The 21,361-nt window shown below is 35.9% G+C and overlaps 1 protein-coding gene across 2 annotated transcripts in view; it reads right to left on the reverse strand.

Annotated features, from left to right (window-relative positions):
• The window catches only part of LOC121384974, a 29,724-nt gene extending 11,309 nt beyond the window's left edge, over window positions 1-18,415 (reverse strand). The window contains exons 1-7 of one of the 2 annotated variants that reach the window (XM_041515480.1): window positions 18,366-18,415; window positions 15,475-15,530; window positions 13,521-13,661; window positions 9,918-10,049; window positions 6,459-6,703; window positions 1,969-2,114; window positions 1,083-1,237 (exon numbers count right to left, since the gene is read on the reverse strand). In XM_041515480.1, coding sequence (XP_041371414.1) covers window positions 1,083-1,237; window positions 1,969-2,114; window positions 6,459-6,703; window positions 9,918-10,049; window positions 13,521-13,661; window positions 15,475-15,517 — 862 coding nt within the window. In that variant the 5' untranslated portion in view covers window positions 15,518-15,530; window positions 18,366-18,415. Of the gene's footprint in view, window positions 1-1,082; window positions 1,238-1,968; window positions 2,115-6,458; window positions 6,704-9,917; window positions 10,050-13,520; window positions 13,662-15,474; window positions 15,543-18,365 lie in introns of both variants that reach the window. The other variant, XM_041515481.1, reaches the window with a different exon arrangement.
• Window positions 18,416-21,361: the final 2,946 nt, after the last annotated feature.

The raw sequence follows: 21,361 nt of genomic DNA on the forward strand, positions 1-21,361 counted from the left end.
GCGTCGTGGCAGGCCATCGGTCTACAGGCTGGTAGGTACTGGGTTCGGATCCCAGTCGAGGCATGGAACTTTTAATCCAGATACCGACTCCAAACCCTGAGTGAGTGCTCCGCAAGGCTCAATGGGTAGGTGTAAACCACTTGCACCGACCAGTGATCCATAACTGGTTCAACAAAGGCCATGGTTTGTGCTATCCTGCCTGTGGGAAGCGCAAATAAAAGATCCCTTGCTGCCTGTCGTAAAAAGAGTAGCCTATGTGGCGACAGCGGGTTTCCTCTAACAAAATCTGTGTGGTCCTTAACCATATGTCTGATGCCATATAACCGTAAATAAAATGTGTTGAGTGCGTCGTTAAATAAAACACTTCTTTCTTTCTTTCAACGGTTATAACTAGTTTGCACCAATCAATCAACTTTCGATTACACAAATCAGTTACAACTATCTGAATATAAGATGCTTAGAATGCTTGTTCATGACAGTTGGTCAATTGAACACACAATGACATTGGATATTGTTAGATTCACTACTGGAACCCCAAGGAGGAACCAACCAAGTGAAAATCGATTTTAAAAGTGCAGTATTCTGTAAAATAACTCTAGTTATTCTTATTCAGGAATAGCTAAGTAGAGTTGTCTACACTTAACTATAATACATGTTAGAAATACATGCTATTTAATATGTGCCAGATCACTCTAGTTTCTCTTTTTCGAGAATAAATCTAGTGGAGTTGTCTACCTTTAACCATAAAATTATTTTAAAAAGAAAGACGTTTTATTTAACGACGCACTCAGCACATTTTATTTACGGTTATATGTCGTCAGACATATGGTTAAGGACCACACATATACTGCGAGAGGAAACCCGCTGTCGCCACATAGGCTAATCTTTCCGATTAGCAAGGAATCTTTTATATGCACCATCCCACATACAGGGAAGTACATAATACGGCCTTTGATATACCAGTCGTTGTGCACTGGCTGGGACGAGAAATAACCCACTAACAGGGATCGATCCCGCTCCGACCGCGCATCGAGGGAAGACTGTACCACTGGGCTACCTCCCGCCCTAAACATTATTATTACCTCCAGTATTGTCCAGAGTTAGAATTACATCGATGGTCGTTGTCAGAGAATATGGATGTGTAGTGTCGAGTAAAACACCACCCACTTTTAATTCAGCAGTTACGTCTACTCCTGTAGGTGTGTTGCTCCTGTCTACATTGTGAAGAACTGCAGTACTATTTAAATTAAATTAAATTAAATTAAATCAAAATAGTCAGGAAAGTCAATAAAACAGAAATATAGTCCCTCGAATATGACTAAAAATACATTGATTGCTATGAGTGACTCATAAATATACTCCAGATGTTTTTCAAGGATCAATTAAATAAAAATAAATTTATAGTAAAATGATGAAATGAAATAACAAGAAATAAAATAAAATAATTTTTGAAGAAATATTAAAGTAATTTAAGCTATAGCTATCTGTGAATGGTTTAACTCAAGAGTAATTGCATGATAAAGTAAGTTGAAGCAGTTGGCAATGAGAAGGGTGGGGTGGATTGATCCTACAACGTCCTGGACCTAAGAAGAGCATTCTTTATCATCCATTCCACCTGCAAGGACAGTCCAAAGGCGGTGGCGATCAGGGGTCCTTTTACGACAACTTTAGAGCACTGGTTTATTTTTTTATTTGAATTTTAGAGTTAAATCACTCAAAGAAGTCTAGATTAATATGTTTTTTATTTTAAGTTGTAAGAAGCATACATATTAACTCTGCAATTAAAAAAAATATTTACAGTAAACATCCCCCCCCCCCCCCCCCCCCCCCCCCAAGAAAGAAAAGGTGCCGTAGAGAATTATAAACCCCACGATAATCCACACGACAATGCCGATTGCCCTGGACAATTGCAGAATTGCAAAATTTTTGAGATGTTTTCCTTTTTGCTTTGCAGCAGAAATAACATACGTATTGGGATCATGAGTGATTATGTCTCCAGTGACAGTGACAGTGACAGAAGAATCAGATGGGCTGCATTTCGCTGTTACTCTGAAATCAGTCTTAGGTGACGTTACGCCTGCTCTAAACCGAACAATGAACTTTCGGGTGTAGACCTGAAGTAAATAATAATAATAATAATGATGATGATGATGATGATGATGGTAGTAATTCACAAGCCATAACAGGTGTACATTACTTGGATATATTTATATGTTATTTAATTACTGCAATAATTACCCCTACACACACACACCAACCCATACACACGCACACTCTCAACTAATGAACTACAAACTTTTAACCAAATCAGTCCAGAATTTTATTTACAAACAACAATAACATTTCACATGATAGGGTACCTTCAAGAATAAGGCTGACCTTACAATGATTTTCGGGTTTTAGAAAAACAAATGCCTGAAACAGGCCGGGATCAACATTAGAAATAGCTATTCCTCTGAAAGTAGGCTCTGGATTAATTCAATATTTTGAAACTTTTTTGTAGATAGGCAGTTGAAATTCACAGAAACTGCCGTACAAACCGAAATTATACATAATTCGCGATAGAAGCCAACACACATCATCTATACACACAAGATCATTCCCCCAGAAGTACCAAACTACCTACCAAATTTCTTATAAAATGACACAACAGAGGCGACGAAAAATTATAAAATATATTAAAGAAACAATATATATATATATATATATATATATATATATATATATATATATATATATATATATATAATTATTATTTTATTTTATAATTTTTCTGTTATCATAATAATAATAATAATAATAATAATAATAATAATAATAATAATTATTATTATTATTATTAATGTTACGTTACGTGTGATTCCATTTGAAATAATATTGAATTGATTATGATTTTTTGATACATCCTAATATTGCACTAGTTCTGGTATAAAACGGGGAATAATAACAATAATAATTATTAAAAAGACATAACTTTATTTAATGAGGATGACATCGGACCCTCAGCAATACATTGGTAAAATTAAACACCCAAACACACACGTTATTTACTGGAAACTTTATTTCAGAAAAAGTAATTTCACTATTAATTTCAGCGTCATTATCTGCAAAATACTGTTCAAACTTTGGAGTGTCTTCGTAAAAAGAAATTGTTTTTTAAAAACTTATTTCCAATAGAAGAGTCTTTACGCATTTTCTGGATTTTATTTTGCACATAAATTTGAGGGGTTTTTAAAAATGTTTTTTGTATATTTTTACTTGCAGTAGTTAAAAAACGTTTATTTTCATCCAATTTATTTATTTATTTTATTATTATTTAAAAAAAAATTAATAATTTCCCCAGTGATTCTTGACAGTGTCGGGGTTGACGAGCCCCGAGCTCACTGACTTACAATTATTAATATACATATATATATATATATACATATATATACATATATGTATATATATATATATATATATATATATATATATATATATATATATATATATATATATATATATATATATATATATATAAAATTTCATATGTGTACACACCCACATGATGTACATCAGTAGTAAAATCTTTTACATACATATAATGATATATCATATCATGTGTATATACACACACATCATATGTGTACACACCCACATATTGTACATCAGTAGTAAAATCTTTTACATACATATAATGATATATCATATCATGTGTATATACACACACATCATATGTGTACACACCCACATATTGTACATCAGCAGTAAAATCTTTTACATACATATAATGATATATCATATCATTTGTATATACACACACACATACACAAGCGCACAAGCACACACAATGCGCATATATGACTACCTGTAGATGCATATATTTTAAAGATATTAATCAAGTATGTATTTTTTTTTGACGCAAGAAGTGGACAAAGTTGAAATGAAGTGAACAAGACACAGTAAAGGAAAGAAAAAAGAAAAGAAGAGAAAACGAATTAAATAAAAACTGCAGAAATGTGATGTAAAAATCAATTTCCAAGCCATGCATAGAAAAAACACCATAGTGTACTTATATATAAAAGTAGAGTTGTCAGTAAAATAAATTATACCACTTTATCCAATATTTGTTAAACAATTCATATTGACAATTTTTAAGCAGAATACATTTTTCAATTTCTAATTTTTTTATGTACCCTTTGTAATTTTTTTAAAGCTTAGCTTCTGTTTTTGCATTTTTGTAGAATATATATTATGTAATATTTTATTATTAATAATCAACCAGTTTACCAGTTTATAATGCCTATACATATTCCTGGCAGTGTGGTACTTTGATATTGCAATTTTGCATTTCATACCATGTCGTGGTTTATGCTTATACTTTAAAACAGATGGTGGTAGTTGGGATCAAAACGTTTCATTAGCTGATAACTTAAAACTATTTTCAATTTCTAAATCAATATTATTTACAAACAATTCACCATAAAGTTGTGTATGATTTTCTTTCCATTTACCAACTTCCTGCACATTGTTTTGTAATCTATCAACATATATTTTCTGATAACATCTGAGGTTAATTGACTAAGACTGACAGAACAGAACTTTATTTACTCTCATGGCCCCCATAAATAATAATAAACATACAAATTGTTAACATGCAACTCAGTATACAGTCGTTGTAATTAGCGTTAAATATCCAATATGGTCGACTTCCTTAATGAAAACGGCTAACTTTTGTAAATGTATATAACGAACTACTGGTATAACGAACCGATGTTCCTGGTCTCTTGTAGTCCGTTATAAGAGTACTTAATAACGAACTGCATATACATGTATATATATATATATATATATATATATATATATATATATATATATATATATTGTTTTGTTTTTTTGTGGGTTTTTTAACTGGTCTCTCCGACTTTAGGTATCCGTCATTAGGTCTTACTAAACCCAGTGTTATCGCGTGCCAATCAGACTGATTTCAACACAGGTCTATGACTATCATAATGAACTCTTATCGTACTTGTAACTCCGACTATAGATCTATGTCAGTGGCTCTCAAAAAGCCCAGATAAAGTAAAGGGATTAAACTTAATACAATACGACCTCAAAAAGTACTTTGTGTGTAAATAGAGGAGTCACTGACTTAGACTATACTAACATTAAAAAGGTGATTTCAAAATTGGCCTCTACAATCTCACTTCTCAGGAGACTTAATAAATACTTAAATCAAGCTGCCAAGACAGTTTTTAATTTTTTTATAATACATATATATCATTCGAATTCTCGACTTTGCTGCTACAGTTTGGGGACATCGTGCTAAGGAACACGTAAATCAAATTCTAAGAATGCAAAAACGTGCAATGACAACAATTTTAAACTAGCCATTGTTAACACTTTCTACATATATGTTCAGGGAACTAAATATTTTACATTTCCCCGATATAACAAAATACCACATCGGAATCATGGTGTATAAAGCACTAAATGGTATTTCCCCAGAATATATTACATCACTCCTAACACCAATGTCTGAAACTTGTTATATATACGATTTCAACATTATAGACTTACACCTTGCTGAAATCAGTCTGATCGAAATAACACAGGGTTTGGTAAGATCCACTGACACAGACCTAAAATAGGCCTTGCCAGTAAGATAAGAATCCAATATGATAGACCTGTGTGAAAATCAGTGTGATAATCTTGACACGCGATAACACTTAATTTTAAGAAACCAACTAACAGATACCTGAAGTCAAAGTAAGTTAGCTTGTCTTGTTTAACGAAACCACTAGAGCACATTCATTTATTAATCATCGGTTGTTGGCTTCAAATATTTGGTAATTGTTTTTCAGTCTTAGAGGGGAAACCTGCTACATTTTCCCATTAGTAGCAAGGAATATTTTATATGCACCATCCCACAGACTGGTCAGCGCATACCATGGCCTTTGATATACCAGTCGTGGTGCGCTGGCTGGAATGAGAAATTATTACCCATATGGTTAAAAATATATTGGTACATATCAAAGTGATAGGTCCCACTAGAACGCCAAGTGGGACGTAACATTTCAACTTCACACGATGACGTCATCGATTGGCGCACAACAACATTATCGGAACGCCAACCAAACGAGTTGAGTGATATAAATTAAGATCGATTATGGGTAATAAATAGGATATTAAACTCGCTACCATTTCATATCATGTTTATGGCCTGAGTGAAATTATTTTCATTGTCACTCGCTAAAGCTCGTGACAACTGTAAATTATTTCACTCGGAACATAAACCTGATATGAAATAGAACCTCGTTTAATATCCTATAGTAGCCCAATGGGTCCACCGTTGGGGATTGATACCAGACCGACCGCGCATCAAGCGACCGCTTTACCACTGGGCTACGCCCCGCCCCTGAAGTCGGAGAGTCCACTAAGACGTATAACATTTCAACAGTTGAACATTAATGACTTACACCATCTTCGACAGTAGCCTGGTTACAGGTCGGTGACTTCTGATCTACTGTTTCATAATCATTGGTTACTGTTAGTGTACCGGCTCCATGCGTTCCGAAACATTCCTTGTCCTCAGTGTTAGTTGGGTCAGCACCTTCCACGATCACCTGACCGTTAGCCTTATCAAACCCAATGATGCTATTGACATCAATGCCCATAGTGCTAGTACCATCTGGTGGATTGGGTGCTCCACAAGTAAGAGAAACTGCAAATGAATGAATTAATGAATGTTTAACGACACCCCAGCACAAAAATACAAATCGGCTATTGGGTGTCACAAATGGTAAGTATATGAAAATATTATTTAGCTATATCTATGTAAAACCACAGTGTAATGAGCCATGGGGGGAAAGTATAATACAATACATAAAATCGAGATAAATAAATTTTAAAACTTTATATAGAAGTCAAAATGTTTCAAATATTTTACTATTATTTCTGAATGGAATTTAAAGGATTCCAAAACATTTTTGTTGCCAAATATATACTTTCTCGTCGGATTGAGATGATTACACTCCACCAAAATGTGGCGCACAGTCAGTGTACACTGACAATGTTCACACTGAGGAGCAGGGTCCTTCTTTAAAATAAATGCAGTTGTTAAATATGTATGGCCGATGCGGGCACGGAACAAGACTACTTCAGCCTTCCTGCACCGCCTGCAGGACGACTGCCACTCTTCCAGGACTGCCTTGACAGAATGAAGCTTGCCAAGTCAAAAACATATATTGGTTAATATGGAATTTAAAATCACTGTATGGGACACGAACATGGACACGGGGCAAGTTCAAAGCAGACTTGGCAGCAACATCTGCCTTTTCATTACCCTTAATGCCAACATAGTTGGGTACCCAACAAAATATAAAATCTGTATTGGCAATTGATAAAAAGACACACTTTCGTATCACCATCCCAACTAAGGGATGCTCCAATTCCATGTACTGTAAAGCTTGGAGACAAGAAAGTGAGTCTGTAAAAATAATATATTTGGATGCACATGAATCCTTAATCTGTTTCAGGGCTTTAATGATTGCCCAAATTTCAGCAGTAAAGATTGATGCTGAATCTGGAAACCTCATGGAAATTATTGCGTCTGGTGGAAAAACTGTAGCAGAAGCCACTGAATTCCCATCCCGTGATCCGTCTGTGTAAACAGGGATATAATCTCTTTGATTTCCATGAAATGTTGTTTATAAATAACTGCATTTGTACGATCTTTCTTTAGATGCACAAGATCGAATACAATTTTTGGTGGTTTGATACACCAAGGTGGCAAAATAAAATATGAAGGCGTTTCCAAAATGTCTGTTAAATCAATGTTGGAAACTGATAAAAACTGCTTAATGCAAAAACCAAATGTTCGAATCGCGTTCGGTTTCGCATCAAATAACTTCATATATTTGTTATCAAACAGAGCATTGTGTGCAGGATGTTTTGGCACTGATTTAATCTTTGTAGCTTACTGCAGAGAAAGCTTTGCACGTCTAGCACCCAAACTAGTTTCATATGTATCGACGTACAAGCTCTCCACAGGAGATGTTTTGAAAGCACCAAGACAAAGCCTAAGTCCCTGGTTGTGTATAGGATCTAGCATTTACAATTAAGACTTACGTGCTGATCCATACACAATGCACCCATAATCAAGTTTAAACTGAACTAAAGATATATAAAGTCGGAGCATAACCTTTCGATCTGCTCCCCATTCGGTCTTGCCAATAACTTTTAAGATATTGAGGGTCTTTAAGCCCTTCTTTTTCACATACTGTAAACTAAATAAATAGCCCAAAACCCAGTAATGAATACTTGAATGAATGAATGAATGTTTAATGGCACCCCAGCACAAAAATACATATCGGCTATTGGGTGTCAAAAAAGGTAAGTATATGGAAATTATATGGAACGTATTTACATTAACAGTAAGCAATATTCCCAAAGTAACATCTCAAAGTTCGAATTTTAAAGTTTCTGTTGTTTAACATTGATTAATTAATCATCGGCTATTGAGCGTCAAACATTTGGAAATTTTGACACGTAGTCTTCAAAGAAAACCTGATATATTTTTCTGTTAGCAGCAAGAGTTATTTTATACGGACTCTGGCAGACAGAATGGCAAATACCACTGGGTTTATATATATATATATATATATATATATATATATATAATTATATATATATATATATATATATCTAATATATCTATCTATCTATCTATCTATCTATCTAGATCAGTTGTGGAGCAAGAAATATTTTATACAGATTCTCCCAGAGACAGAATGGCACATACCACTGGTTTTTATATATCAGTCGTGGAGCAAGAAATATTTCATACGGACTTTCCCAGAGACAGGATGGTACATACCACTGGGTTTTTTTTTATATCAGTCATGGAGCAAGAGATATTTTATACGGACTTTGCCAGAGACAGGATGACACAGCCACTTTTTATATATCAGTCGTGGAGCAAGATATATTTTATAGAACTCTCCCAGAGACAGAATGGCACATACAACAGGGTTTATATATATATATATATATATATATATATATATATATATATATATATATATATATATAGTCGTGGAACAAGAGATATGTTATACTGACTCTCTCAGAGATAAGATGGCACATAGCACTGGTTGGTTTTATATATATCAGTCATGTAGCACTGGTTGGTACTGAAAATCTCCCGCAACAAATCAGACAATGTGTCTACCAAGAGGGTTCGGTCCCCCTCTTAAAGTTCCACGTGCACTGGTTGGTACAGGAAAAAAAAAAAAACTCCATAGGGCATGCTCTCCGCAAAATTGTAATAAAGATGCCTATAGGGTTTTACTACCAAACCAATCCCATAGACGATAATAGTAACATATGTAGCTAAAACGCCTACCTGCCGCGTATCAATCAAACAAACACCACGGATATAAATACTACCAACCCTCATCCTTAAAGTGAATCAGAAAAAAATGGGGGTCAAGCTGCTCATTTCAGAGATAACGGGTAGCGTCTATGACTACCCTAGTTCCGCACAAAATTTAAGTACTTTTTTTTACAAGTACCCTATACATATTTTAAGCACAAGGCTACTTGACACAGTGGTACTAGATGAAATAAAGTTGCATACATTTTTTGCCCAAATGAAACTATTTTTTTTACAACCATCACACTCACATTTATCACCAATCACAGGACTTATAGTGTTAACTGCTCTATCAAACACTTTGACTCAGCCAGAAGATATTTGGTTGAGTACTACCCAGAAACGCATTTTCAAGACAGTTTAGTGTTATATATTGTATAAAAGCCATTAAAAAAAGGCACTTCAAACAGATGAGAGGACCCCAGTAACACCACCCCCACGTCTGGACCCGCTAGATCCCTCTGGATCTGTATAGACTAGTAGCACTGCACTGTCCACTTACTTCTGGGTGTCTGACACTGGTAACCGGTATAGTCAGGAGTACATTGACAGGTGGTGCCGTCCACCAACAGACACGATCCTCCATTCTGACACTTGACTGAGCAGGTGGCCTGATCAGGATTAACCTTAGAATCTAGAAGGTAAACAATATACTCATCTAACCTAATAGTTTTATCGTTGTGGGCAGTTATTTATCAAAGACAAACGACCATCGTTCTTTGTTTTCCATGCTAGATCGTTCGTAATCAACGAGATATAAGAAATGGTATCTTAAGAATATTAGTGAAATATGCTATTTATTACAACTAGTAGATAAAATATATTATTACTCATACGTGGTAATGTTTTTTGGATCTCTGCACAGTGTGCAGATTGCTTCTGCAGCCACTGATTGGCTGGCTTAAAAATCACGACGTTTGGTTGGTTGCTTGCCATGGCCGGAACTTCTCTTTCATTCATATAATGTTTTCATTCATGAGTCAGATTGCACATACGTTATACGATCTACAAAGATTTACAAAAACAAATGGACTCATTTGTTTCGTAAACATGAAATGGTATATTTTCATAAGCAGCGGCTTTAGTAATATATAAAAATAATTATTTTCAAAAGCAAATACAGTTGTAATATTTTGTACTGTAAGCATTTGGCTGTGGAAGGAACGGCGTTATGATATGACGTCACTTACATTACGTCATGTAATGCGCGTAAGGTTATATGACGTAATGGCTGATGGATTTGTTGTAGACTGCAGAGGAATTTTTACATTAAAATCAGTTAAAACTGACAATGGGTAATAAAGAGAATAACCAACTCGCTACGAGGAGTTACAAATTATCTGTCCCTCGTGAATGAATGTTGTAAAACATTCATTCACTCGGGACAGATAATTATAATTCCTCGTAGCTCGTTAGTTATTCTCTAAGTATATTACATATATCTCAAAGAGAGAATAATACACTGACCACTTGGTGAATAATTTATTAAGATTGTTCTTACTAAGATAAATAAATTTTTCTACTTTATAGATTTGTTTAGCTTCGTTTTTTAAGTGTATAATATTTAATTGGACCCTTTGCACTTTACATTTATATAAAAAATATTTAGCTAATAATAGCAGCAGGTCAAAAACATTATCTGTTTTAATATTATCTTTACATCCAAATATCACTAGCTCAAGAGAAAGCTTTAAATTACCTATATGCTTACATGAGTTTGATAACCAATTTAAATAATCATTCCAAAGGTTCTTAACAATTTTACATTCCCAAAATAAATGCACTATAGATTCTTTTCCTTCATGACAAAACGTACACGTTTTACTGTCAATTAATTTTAATTTATATGCGAAACTATTAGTAGTTAATATTCTATGAAGTATTCTATATTGGAACCATCTAAGTTTTATTTCTTGCGTGGTTACAAATGGTTTTAAATAAAATAATGTGCCAATTAAGGTCTGAAATAAAATAATTTTGCCATTTTGATATTGCAGAATTTGGCTTTTCAGAAGTTACAAGTGTGTAATAATATAGTAATAATATAGTTTCGTACCATTTCTGATAGAACAAAGTTTTCTTTGAACAGGAGAATCATAGAATGGTAAAGGATGAAAGTGTGTTGTTTTTTATGCGTGAGAGAAAGATAAATGGATAGCTACATTGATTAGATATGTAAGAGAGAGAGAGAGAGAGAGAGAGAGAGAGAGAGAGAGAGAGAGAGAGAGAGAGAGAGAGAGAGAGAGAGAGAGAGAGAGAGAGAGAGGCGCGGGGATGGAGAGGGGGTGGGATGAGGTGGGGTTTGCAAGCCAGTACCCTAAAGTATTATATTATGTTGTTTTATTATTTTTATGTACACAACCCATGTTTTACCCTTGGCATGTGTTGTTCTAATTGTAAACAAGGGGTTGGCAATAAAACTTGTAAAAAAAAAAAAAAAAAAAAAAAAAAAAACCTTGTTCGGTGGATAACTGATTGGTTACCTCAAAGTTACGTTGAAATTATATTTTAAGTACATAATTTTTAGCTCAGACATAAAGTTAAAACAAAAGAAAAAAGAAAACGTTTTATAAAACAGTTTCTTTAATGCTTGCAAATCGAAAGAAGTGACTTGCAGATGTTTCTTCTGTTTTCGTACGATCGTAGCGTTGTAGATGTATTATTATTATTATTATTATTATTATTATTATTCACCACTTGCCATCGAGATAGCAAAAAGCAATTTTTAGTTGCCTGAATCTAAAAACCACTGTCCTCGGGCATCGGGCCACCGTATTCTAGAACCTTTGTGCAGCTTGCGGAAGTTAACACTATTGTAAAAGGATTAAATATCAGCCCAGTACTGAAACAAAATTGATACATTTGGAGAAAAAATGCCCATTCCCTGGTGCATGATTAGACTAATAATGTTCTTTTATAAATAACAAATAAAGGCTACCATTTGTCACTGATATGTAAAATTTAGTATACAGTAGATTAAAAAAAAAACCCACCAAAAACCCAAACAACAAATGTCCAGTTCCTCTGAACTATAAAACAGGCTACTCATTGGTGCATGATTAGTTTAATAAAAATAAATCTTATAAAAAGAAAGACCACAATTTGACACTGATATTTTGCGGTGGCGATGCTACTTTCACTTTATCGCTGGTACTTCTATACTACAGTGACGTTCCAAATGTTTGTTATATAAAGCTCATTATGCGATGTTAGTATTTTTTCAGCTTTTGCGACATTTTTGGATTTTTTTAATGTTAAAACCGTTTTCAACCTTTGAAAAATTATAGGTAATCCAATATTATGTCTACATATATTCCTTTAAGAGATAAAATAGCAGCAAATAATTTAGGCACCTTAGAGGTCCGTGCACATTTCTTTAAAACCTTTGGCTCGTCTCTATTCTGAGCCTTCGGTCGCAAGTTACAACCGTTGCAATATACCGTTGTCTACTGGTTTGCCGCGCATCAAGTATGTCTGCATGAATAAACTTCAGGTAATCGTGAAGTCTGCAGGTTTTAATTTCTGAACGTCTACAGGTCACGACGTAACCGATTTGCGGTTCGCGTAAATTTAATTTTGCGTAATCGACACGCGAACAGAATGGCTGTTCTCGTGACATATTGTGCCCTGAGATTAAGTCCTATTCTTTCACCCCCTCTTGAAGAATATTAATTTTTTTTTTTTAAATGACAGCTGGCACAAAATTACATGCTTTTTGCCCTATGCGCTCTCAGCGAAGTCGATATAGGTGACATAGTTATCATCTGGTATGTGGAATCTGTGTCATTGTAATGTTTGTTTCAAGATTTCTGTCTGGACAAACTTTGGAGGAAATCTAACGGCAATTAAAGATAGGAGAGTAATTTTTTGTAGTCGTTAACAATTTGGTTCGGACAATAATTAGAAATAAGCACGTAAATAAGTTAAAATGAAAAAAAAAAAAAAAAAAAATTCACCAAATATGGCGAATAACCATATAGTAAATTGGTAGGAAACATCAAAGTTACAGTCAACATACTGTTTAAATAATTCCATATTCAGTAGGGTTTTTGGTTTATGGAAGCCACTCGATATAAACAGAATACAGAACACACGAGCTACTTACCAAGATGACAGGCGTATCCATGCATTCCGAATGGACAACCTGAGCATATTTTTTCAGTTGTATCGCAGGTAGCAGGAGCAGGACACTGTTGCGCTGCTCGATTTACACAGTCGAACAGTGGGCTAGGAAACTGACCGTGCACTGAAAAGTGAAACAGATTATTATTAACTAAGGGGACACAACCACGCGTCATCTGTCAAATCATTGGTAAACGACAGTCAAATAGTATTCTAATTCAACACATTTGTAAGAACGAATCTGATTGGTTCTCTACTAAATATTTCAGGTGGTAAAATCACCGATATACCGGTCGCAAATTTTCTGGCAGAAATACGTCATAGGTTAAGCAAAGAACAGGGTTGTTTTGTAATGACGTCATAACGACAATTTCTGTAGCGTTCATTAAATACTGAGAAGTTTTTATGTCAGAAATGAACATATGCTTTTTAGTCGTCATCTAATCACGAGAGTTGATTAAATATGTCAAATTACACATCTATGTTCGAGCCGCTAACTGTCCGACGTCACCAGCTGGGGACGTTTATATGCTTATTCTTACTAAAAATGTGACAATTTCCTATTTAAAATCAACCAGCAAACAGTTGAATAGGGATAACCCTAAATCCTCGTCTGGCAACAGTGTATGATTATTACAGTATATCATGCCAACGATACGATAGCACATGCTATTAGTTTCTTAGATATGCAACCCGGGCTATTAGACACGGACATCGGCAAATTAAACTCTACTTTAACACATTAACGGCAAAATTGCCGTGAAGATCTTTTCCTACGACATAATTTTCGTCTTGGCCATTGTCTTAAGTGTCAGGGTGTGGATATGTGAAGTAGTTCAGGCGCGGATCGAGGGTGGGAGGTGGGTGGTCAGAGGTGTTTGAACAGGCTTTTATTTATTATTTTTCGTTTACGCCTGCGAACAAAAAAAATGGGGGTGTGCGCCTCCTCCATGTCCTATCCTGAATCCGCTCCTGTAGATTTTTCTCTATTTTCAACTTTTGAACGTAGGATTTTGGGATAAAGCCACTGTCATTTCATAGTACTTAGCAACACAGTAACATAACGCTAGAGGACACTCGAGCTAAGTACAATGTCGATATTCTCGAGTTAATCTCGAACGTATTGCATTAGATTAACTTGTAGTTCTTTCTCACAAACACACGCTAAAAGAGCGAAATATGACACTAACATATATCACCACACCTTTAAAGCTTCTACCCGAAAACCATGATGCATGGCCAATACATATTAGTTAATTTTAGTATTTTGTTCAGTTACGTGTAGTCTACAATGATACCAAAAATACATTTCACTGCGCTGGAACCGTTTAACTCTTAAATAAGTTAACACGGTTAACATGCACTCAGTATTTATACTTACAGGGGTCGAAATACTGCCGTATCGAGCGGTTTTTGCCGGTCAACATCACCACGGGCCGGACGATTTGTTTTGTCTGTCGTCCTGACAGACTGGCAATTATTCACACATTTGTCCGAGTCAATTATTATATTTTGACAGGTTTTGATTCGGGTCGGCAGAATTAGTACGTTGCTGGACCGATGATCCGACAGGAATTTCAGACAATTTCGACCCATGATTTAACAAACATTTTAATACTGATATCAATATTAAATAGAATGTTTGAAAAACTTTGTGGAAATAACAGGTACGGCGAAAACAAGTAGACATTGGGGGGGGGGGGGGGGGGGGGGTTGCTCACTGAAATCGAGGGCGTAGAGCAACGTTTCTAGGGTGTTGGTGGGTGTCACGTGTGCTCCCCCGTACATTTTGAAAACTAGATGTTCTGAAATTTCCTGCATTCTACAAGTAAACTTCATCTCTGCCTTAAGATTTATTACCAATAATATTTTTGGGGCGAGGTGGCTCCCCTTCTCCACCGTGCGTGAATATATTAAAACAAATGAAATGAACTTACCCGTGGAAATCACGAAGATAGACAAAAGAACCAGACGGAACATTTTGTCTTCAAATCTGAAACGAAAACTAAAAAATAGGCCTACAGCACAAAATAAACTGAAAGCGAACATTCATGGCCGTCAGAACATGCTGGTAACTAGAGGGGCGCAAAGTCGGGGGGGGGGGGGGGGGGGAGTTAATAAAACAGTTTATTATAATCTAGAAGTGTTAAAACAGTGTTTTAATAAGAGATAATTATATGTTCTTGCGAAATATCGGAGTAAAAACAAAAAAAACAAATTACTAATGCAAATCCATGTTTGGATCACCTCTCAACTTGGAGTGAGTGCATCGAATAATCTGACCCACCTGTTACGCCCACCCTCACCCGCTCCCGATACCTAATTGCTAGGATCAGACTGTCATCTGTCACAACGAAGTTGGCCAACTCGACGGTTGTATTGTAAGTTTCCCAATTCCCGACTGGTGCGCTCAGATTAACATATAGTGGGTTATGCGATGGGAATCGAGTTGTAAGAGCGCTCAAACTAGCAACTAGACAGTCGTAGAAGTCGTGAGAGCAGAAAGTTGACCAATTTTGTCGTGGCAGTTGGTAGTTTGAACCTAGCATAAGTTAATAATCATATTCGAATTGTGACCATGGCGGCACCAAGGAAAGTTTTCCTCTATAGTCCCCGAAATAAAAACAAGACCAATTTGTTAACCATTTGTTCTCGTATTTTGTGTCTATCTGGCGGTAGACCAGTGGTAAGGTCAGCTAGCAATTTGTCACTGGGAACCAGTCAAAATAGTTTGCACTGGAACACACTGATTTATTAATCATCAGCTATTGGATGTCGAACATTAGCAGCAAAGGATTTTTAATATGCACCATCCTTTGATATACCAATCGTGGTGCTCTGGCTGGAATGAGAAATATCCCAATGGGCCCACCGAGGGGGATTCATCCCAGACCGACTGCGCTTTACCACTGGTCTATGTCCCGCCCCCAAATATTTAATAAATTGCTTGAAAGCTTTAAGAGAAATTGAGGTTTGAAGCAGCTGTGAAGACAGCCAGACAGACATACAGACAGACAAATTACAGACACAGACCAACGTTTCAACAGGAATATGGATCACAATCACCAACCCAATAACAAACAACCCCAAGAAACCAACAAACACCAAAAACACCAAACAAACCCAGTAACAGCAACAACAAAACAGTCAAACAAATAAATAAATAATTTTTGTCAAGTTCTTTAAACTTTTCGAATGCAAAATGTAACATTTCTTCAAATTCCTTAAACTTTCCAAATAGTTATAACTAAACATTTTTGAAAGTTTTATTTCCATTTGTTTTTCATGCATTAAAGTTACATTATCTGGTTACCATATTATAACATCATGTACAAATGTGAAATACAAGCTCAAATGCACTTTTAAAAAAGTTGTGTGTGTTCGCTATGAACGGATATCGTCAAACGTATACGCTTGATTCGTCGCCTGTGCCGCCATAGGTCGGAAAAGCACAAACGACAGCCTGTTGTCAGTTTCAGTTAACACGTGCGTTTGCCGATTGCAAATTGTAGGGTTCGTCTCAAACAATTAAAAGAGAAATCTTGCGCTGTAGTTAAAACCGGTTTGATACTAGTAACACATTAATCATGTATATATTTTTAGAATAAAATATACTAAAGTAGACAATGAACGTTTTCACTTCTTAATTTTACATGTTAAAATCGACACATTCAAATAAATATTATTTCGTTTGGAAATGGTAAAGTTGAGGTGTGTGTGTGTGGGGGGGGGGGGGGGGGTGGTTAACGACATCAAAGATAAAGCATATTGATTGAATAATCATCCGACCCCATACAACCGTAAATAAAATGTGTTGAGTGCGTCGTTAAATAAAACATATCCTATCCTTCCTTCCATCTGTTTTTGGATGTCAACAATTTAGTAATTTTGACCTATAATCTTAGAGAGGAATCGGGTGCATGTGCAGGGGGAGGGTATTGGAGGTCGAAACCCTTACTTGCCCAAGCTTAAAAAAAATTTAAATATATTTTTTGGGGGAGCATGGCCCCATATAAACTTCGCTTAACAGTCTATAACCCCAACCCCGCTGAAATCCCTGCATACGCGCCTTGGAAAACCGCTACATTTTTTTTTTTAGCAAGGGATTGTTTATATGTACAATCACACAGACAGGATATCACATACCATGGTCTTTTTGTATACCCGCCGATGGGGATCGATCCTAGACTGACCGCTCATTTCCAAAAAAAACCTTTTTAGGTCTAAGTAAATAATAAAAATAACATATAGTCTTGAAAAATGTTACGTAAATCGAACACAGTACCCTCTTCCTCTACCCCTAGAGCGTTACGTAATTAGTAACACCCCCTTACATGTAACGCGTATGCCAACAGCCGACCACTGTCAAAATTTCAAGGCAAATCCCCCACTCACCGACCCCTGGAAAGGCGTTGTACCATACCTCTATGGATATAAATATGTTTTGGAGATATGAGACGACCCCTCAATCAAGACAGTTAAATTTGTTTAAAAAATTGCGAATCTCACGTGAACACTTGTTGGGGAATTCTATACTTGTGATAAGCCAATGAAAACCGAGATCGGTACGAGCCCGTCAAAAGTGTTCCACTTTCAAAATCATGGCTTTGTTTTTGACCTGGATAAACCAGCGTAGTGAAACCAATGCGGGGTGCGGCGTCATATATGCACCAAACGTAATTGGATTTTCTGTTCTATATGCTTAAATAATAAAAAATATTCCAGGAAATGTAGTTTTAAACTATTTGATAGCAACAGAAATAATAGGGTATAGCATAAGACATCCTTACTAATTCTAAACTAGTAGCGTGTACAACTAAAACCTTACCTTTCAGCGAATTTGTTGTCAAGTAACTATTTCTCGGAGCGCACCAACACGAAGAGAAAATTTGCTCGCGCGTGTCAATTTATGGCAACTTAAAGTAGGCGGGGCAAAGATCTCCTGTTCTCTTATCGCTCGGGAAAAATAATCCATGTTGTTGGATTGGTGGCGTGTGGAACAAAATGCCCATTCATATTTATTTTTAAAAGGGTATAAATTGAAATTTCTGTGTCACGGTCTCCAAGTGCCGATAGAAAAACTTTCCACACTACCACATATATGGACATGGTTTTAAACATATAGGCCTACTTAATAAAACTATCGATAGCTTGAATTGCATAACACTTGATTGCTTTTAAAACAAAAGCGTTAGGTAAATGTATCGTCAACAACAATAAATTTTAGTACTAGTACTTTGTCTCTTTGTGACCGGCCTCGGTGGCGTCGTGGTTAGGCCATCGGTCTACAGGCTGGTAGGTACTGGGTTCGGATCCCAGTCGAGGCATGGGATGTTTAATCCAGATACCGACTCCAAACCCTGAGTGAGTGCTCCGCAAGGCTCAATGGGTAGGTGTAAACCACTTGCACCGACCAATGATCCATAACTGGCTCAACAAAGGCCATGGTTTGTGCTATCCTGCCTGTGGGAAGCGCAAATAAAAGATCCCTTGCTGCCTGTCGTAAAAGAGTAGCCTATGTGGCGACAACGGGTTTCCTCTAAAAAAATCTGTGTGGTCCACAAATGGTGTAACAAAGGTCGTGGTATGTACTATCCTGTCTATGGGATGGTGCATATAAAGGATCCCTTGCTGCTAATCGAAAAGAGTAGCCCATGAAGTGGCGACAGTGGGTTTCCTCTCTCAATATCTGTATGGTCCTTAACCATATGTCCGACGCCATATAACCGTAAATAAAATGTGTTGAGTGCGTCGTTAAATAAAACACTTCTTTTTTGTCTCTTTGTCTCCGCTGTCTACTGTCAGATTATACACCAATAAAATTAAAATTAGCCCCACTGGTTAATTATTATTACCTGTGGATCTAACATCAGCCCGTTGGAGCTCATGTCCAGTTGACCTTTCATTAGACCAATCAAAACCTTACTTGCAGTGATTTGAAAAGAATTTGAAAATATTCTGAATTATGCCGAAGGTATACGAAATGATTCAGGTGAATTACGAACTATGCAGCAAAGTAATTTCAATATTAACTTGTTCAAGTTTCGTTTCAGGACGGAAAAAAACGTGATAGTATAACAATAAAATATATTTATGCTAAGCTTAGTACACAATCCAGAGTTTATTACTGCACTTTTCCCCACGTTTTTTAATGTTAAAGAGGCCGTCTCTGGTTTCAATCTGATAAAATCAAGTCCTAAATTCAAATATAAGCATAAATGCACTTTTAATTCACTTATCCAGCTTATGAAAATACAATATAATTTAAAGGGACATTCCTGAGTTTGCTGCATTGTAAAATGTTTCCGACTAATAAAATATTTCTACGATTAAACTTATATAATAAATATATTTTCTTGTTTAGAATATTAGTGTCTCTATATTCAATGTGTTTCTGGTCGTCTTAATATTTGTAAGAAGCCCAAACTGGATTCTGTTTTCAAATAATTTCGTACGTACGAAAAAATATATTTTAGGAAATAAAATGAAATTTAACCTAATACAAATATTAGAACGATCAGAAACACGTTTAAAATGAAGCCACTAATATTTTATGCAGAAAAATATATTTGACATTTAATTACAATCGTTAAAAAGTCTCTGTTAGTCGATAACATCTTAAAACTTGCAGCAAACGCAGGAATGTCCCTTTAATACTATAGACATTTTATCCTATAAAATGGGGAAGAGGGATTGCAGCTTTAATACAATAACAGAATGAAAAATCATTGCTGATTGTTTCGTAAGGGTCAGTAAATGAAACAAGAAATCATAATTAGACACTATACCCACCCATCCATTGAGTCTTTTGACTTGCAAGTATGTTGTCTAGCTTCATTCGTCTTGGATGTAGAGTGGAGAACTTTTTGATGACATCTGCCTTTCAATGGTGTGGTTGTAATGGATATGTGTCAGTGCAAGTGCTGTCAGGCGGGTTTCTGACATGCATGACCTCATGAACGACAGTGACTGGCCGTGGTACGTTCGACAGGCCCTACTTCATACATAATAAATATCGCTGGCTATATGCTAATAATTTTAAGAATATCGAACAAGTAGCTGTTACCTTTATTTTTCCTTGTAATAAACATGCTATCTATCTTTTACCAGCGTTTTGCTGCACGTTTTCTGTCGCGCTGTCCTTGTTCAGGTCTGCCCATGTTCATAGGTTTTAAAAACGTGCCGCCACGTCACTTCCAGAAAATGACCGACGTCTGCAGTGTCTGCGTTTAACTTTTTTTTTGAGTTGCCATCCGGGTAAGTGGTGACAGCACTTTCACTTGCCCGGTTCTATTTTCACTTGCCCGAATAATATTTTCTAATAAAACAACAATATTGCAACAGATTATAAGAGAAGACATTTATTTTGAGTATTTTCCTGCACTCAACCAACCCACTCATTAAATTAATTTAACACCCACCCCATCTCAATGAAATAATAATAATTAAAAAAAACCCCTAAAATATAATGTTCAGTGGATACGATCTATGACGTGTACACATAACCAGGGCTGAATCTTGTCGACATAAATTTGTGCCCAATTTTACATGCCACTTAACTTACCTTACACCTATTCTTATATTGGGCATATATTTATATGTAATAGCACACCTACACTTTTTCATGGTGCAAAGTAGGCTACATAGCTGTACTTTTATTTATTTATTAATTATTGATTAAAAAAAAAAAATCGGTCGCCAGGCGGGCAACCTTACTGTGGGTTTTCAGTCGCCCGTCGTCGTTTTCAGTCGCCAGGGGCGATCGGGCGACCGTTAAGTTCGAACCCTGCGTCTGTCGAAGTGTTCCGGAATTCGGAATCTGTC

The sequence above is a fragment of the Gigantopelta aegis genome, chromosome 11 (assembly GCF_016097555.1).
Source record: "Gigantopelta aegis isolate Gae_Host chromosome 11, Gae_host_genome, whole genome shotgun sequence".
NCBI classification, from domain to species: Eukaryota; Metazoa; Mollusca; class Gastropoda; order Neomphalida; family Peltospiridae; genus Gigantopelta; species Gigantopelta aegis.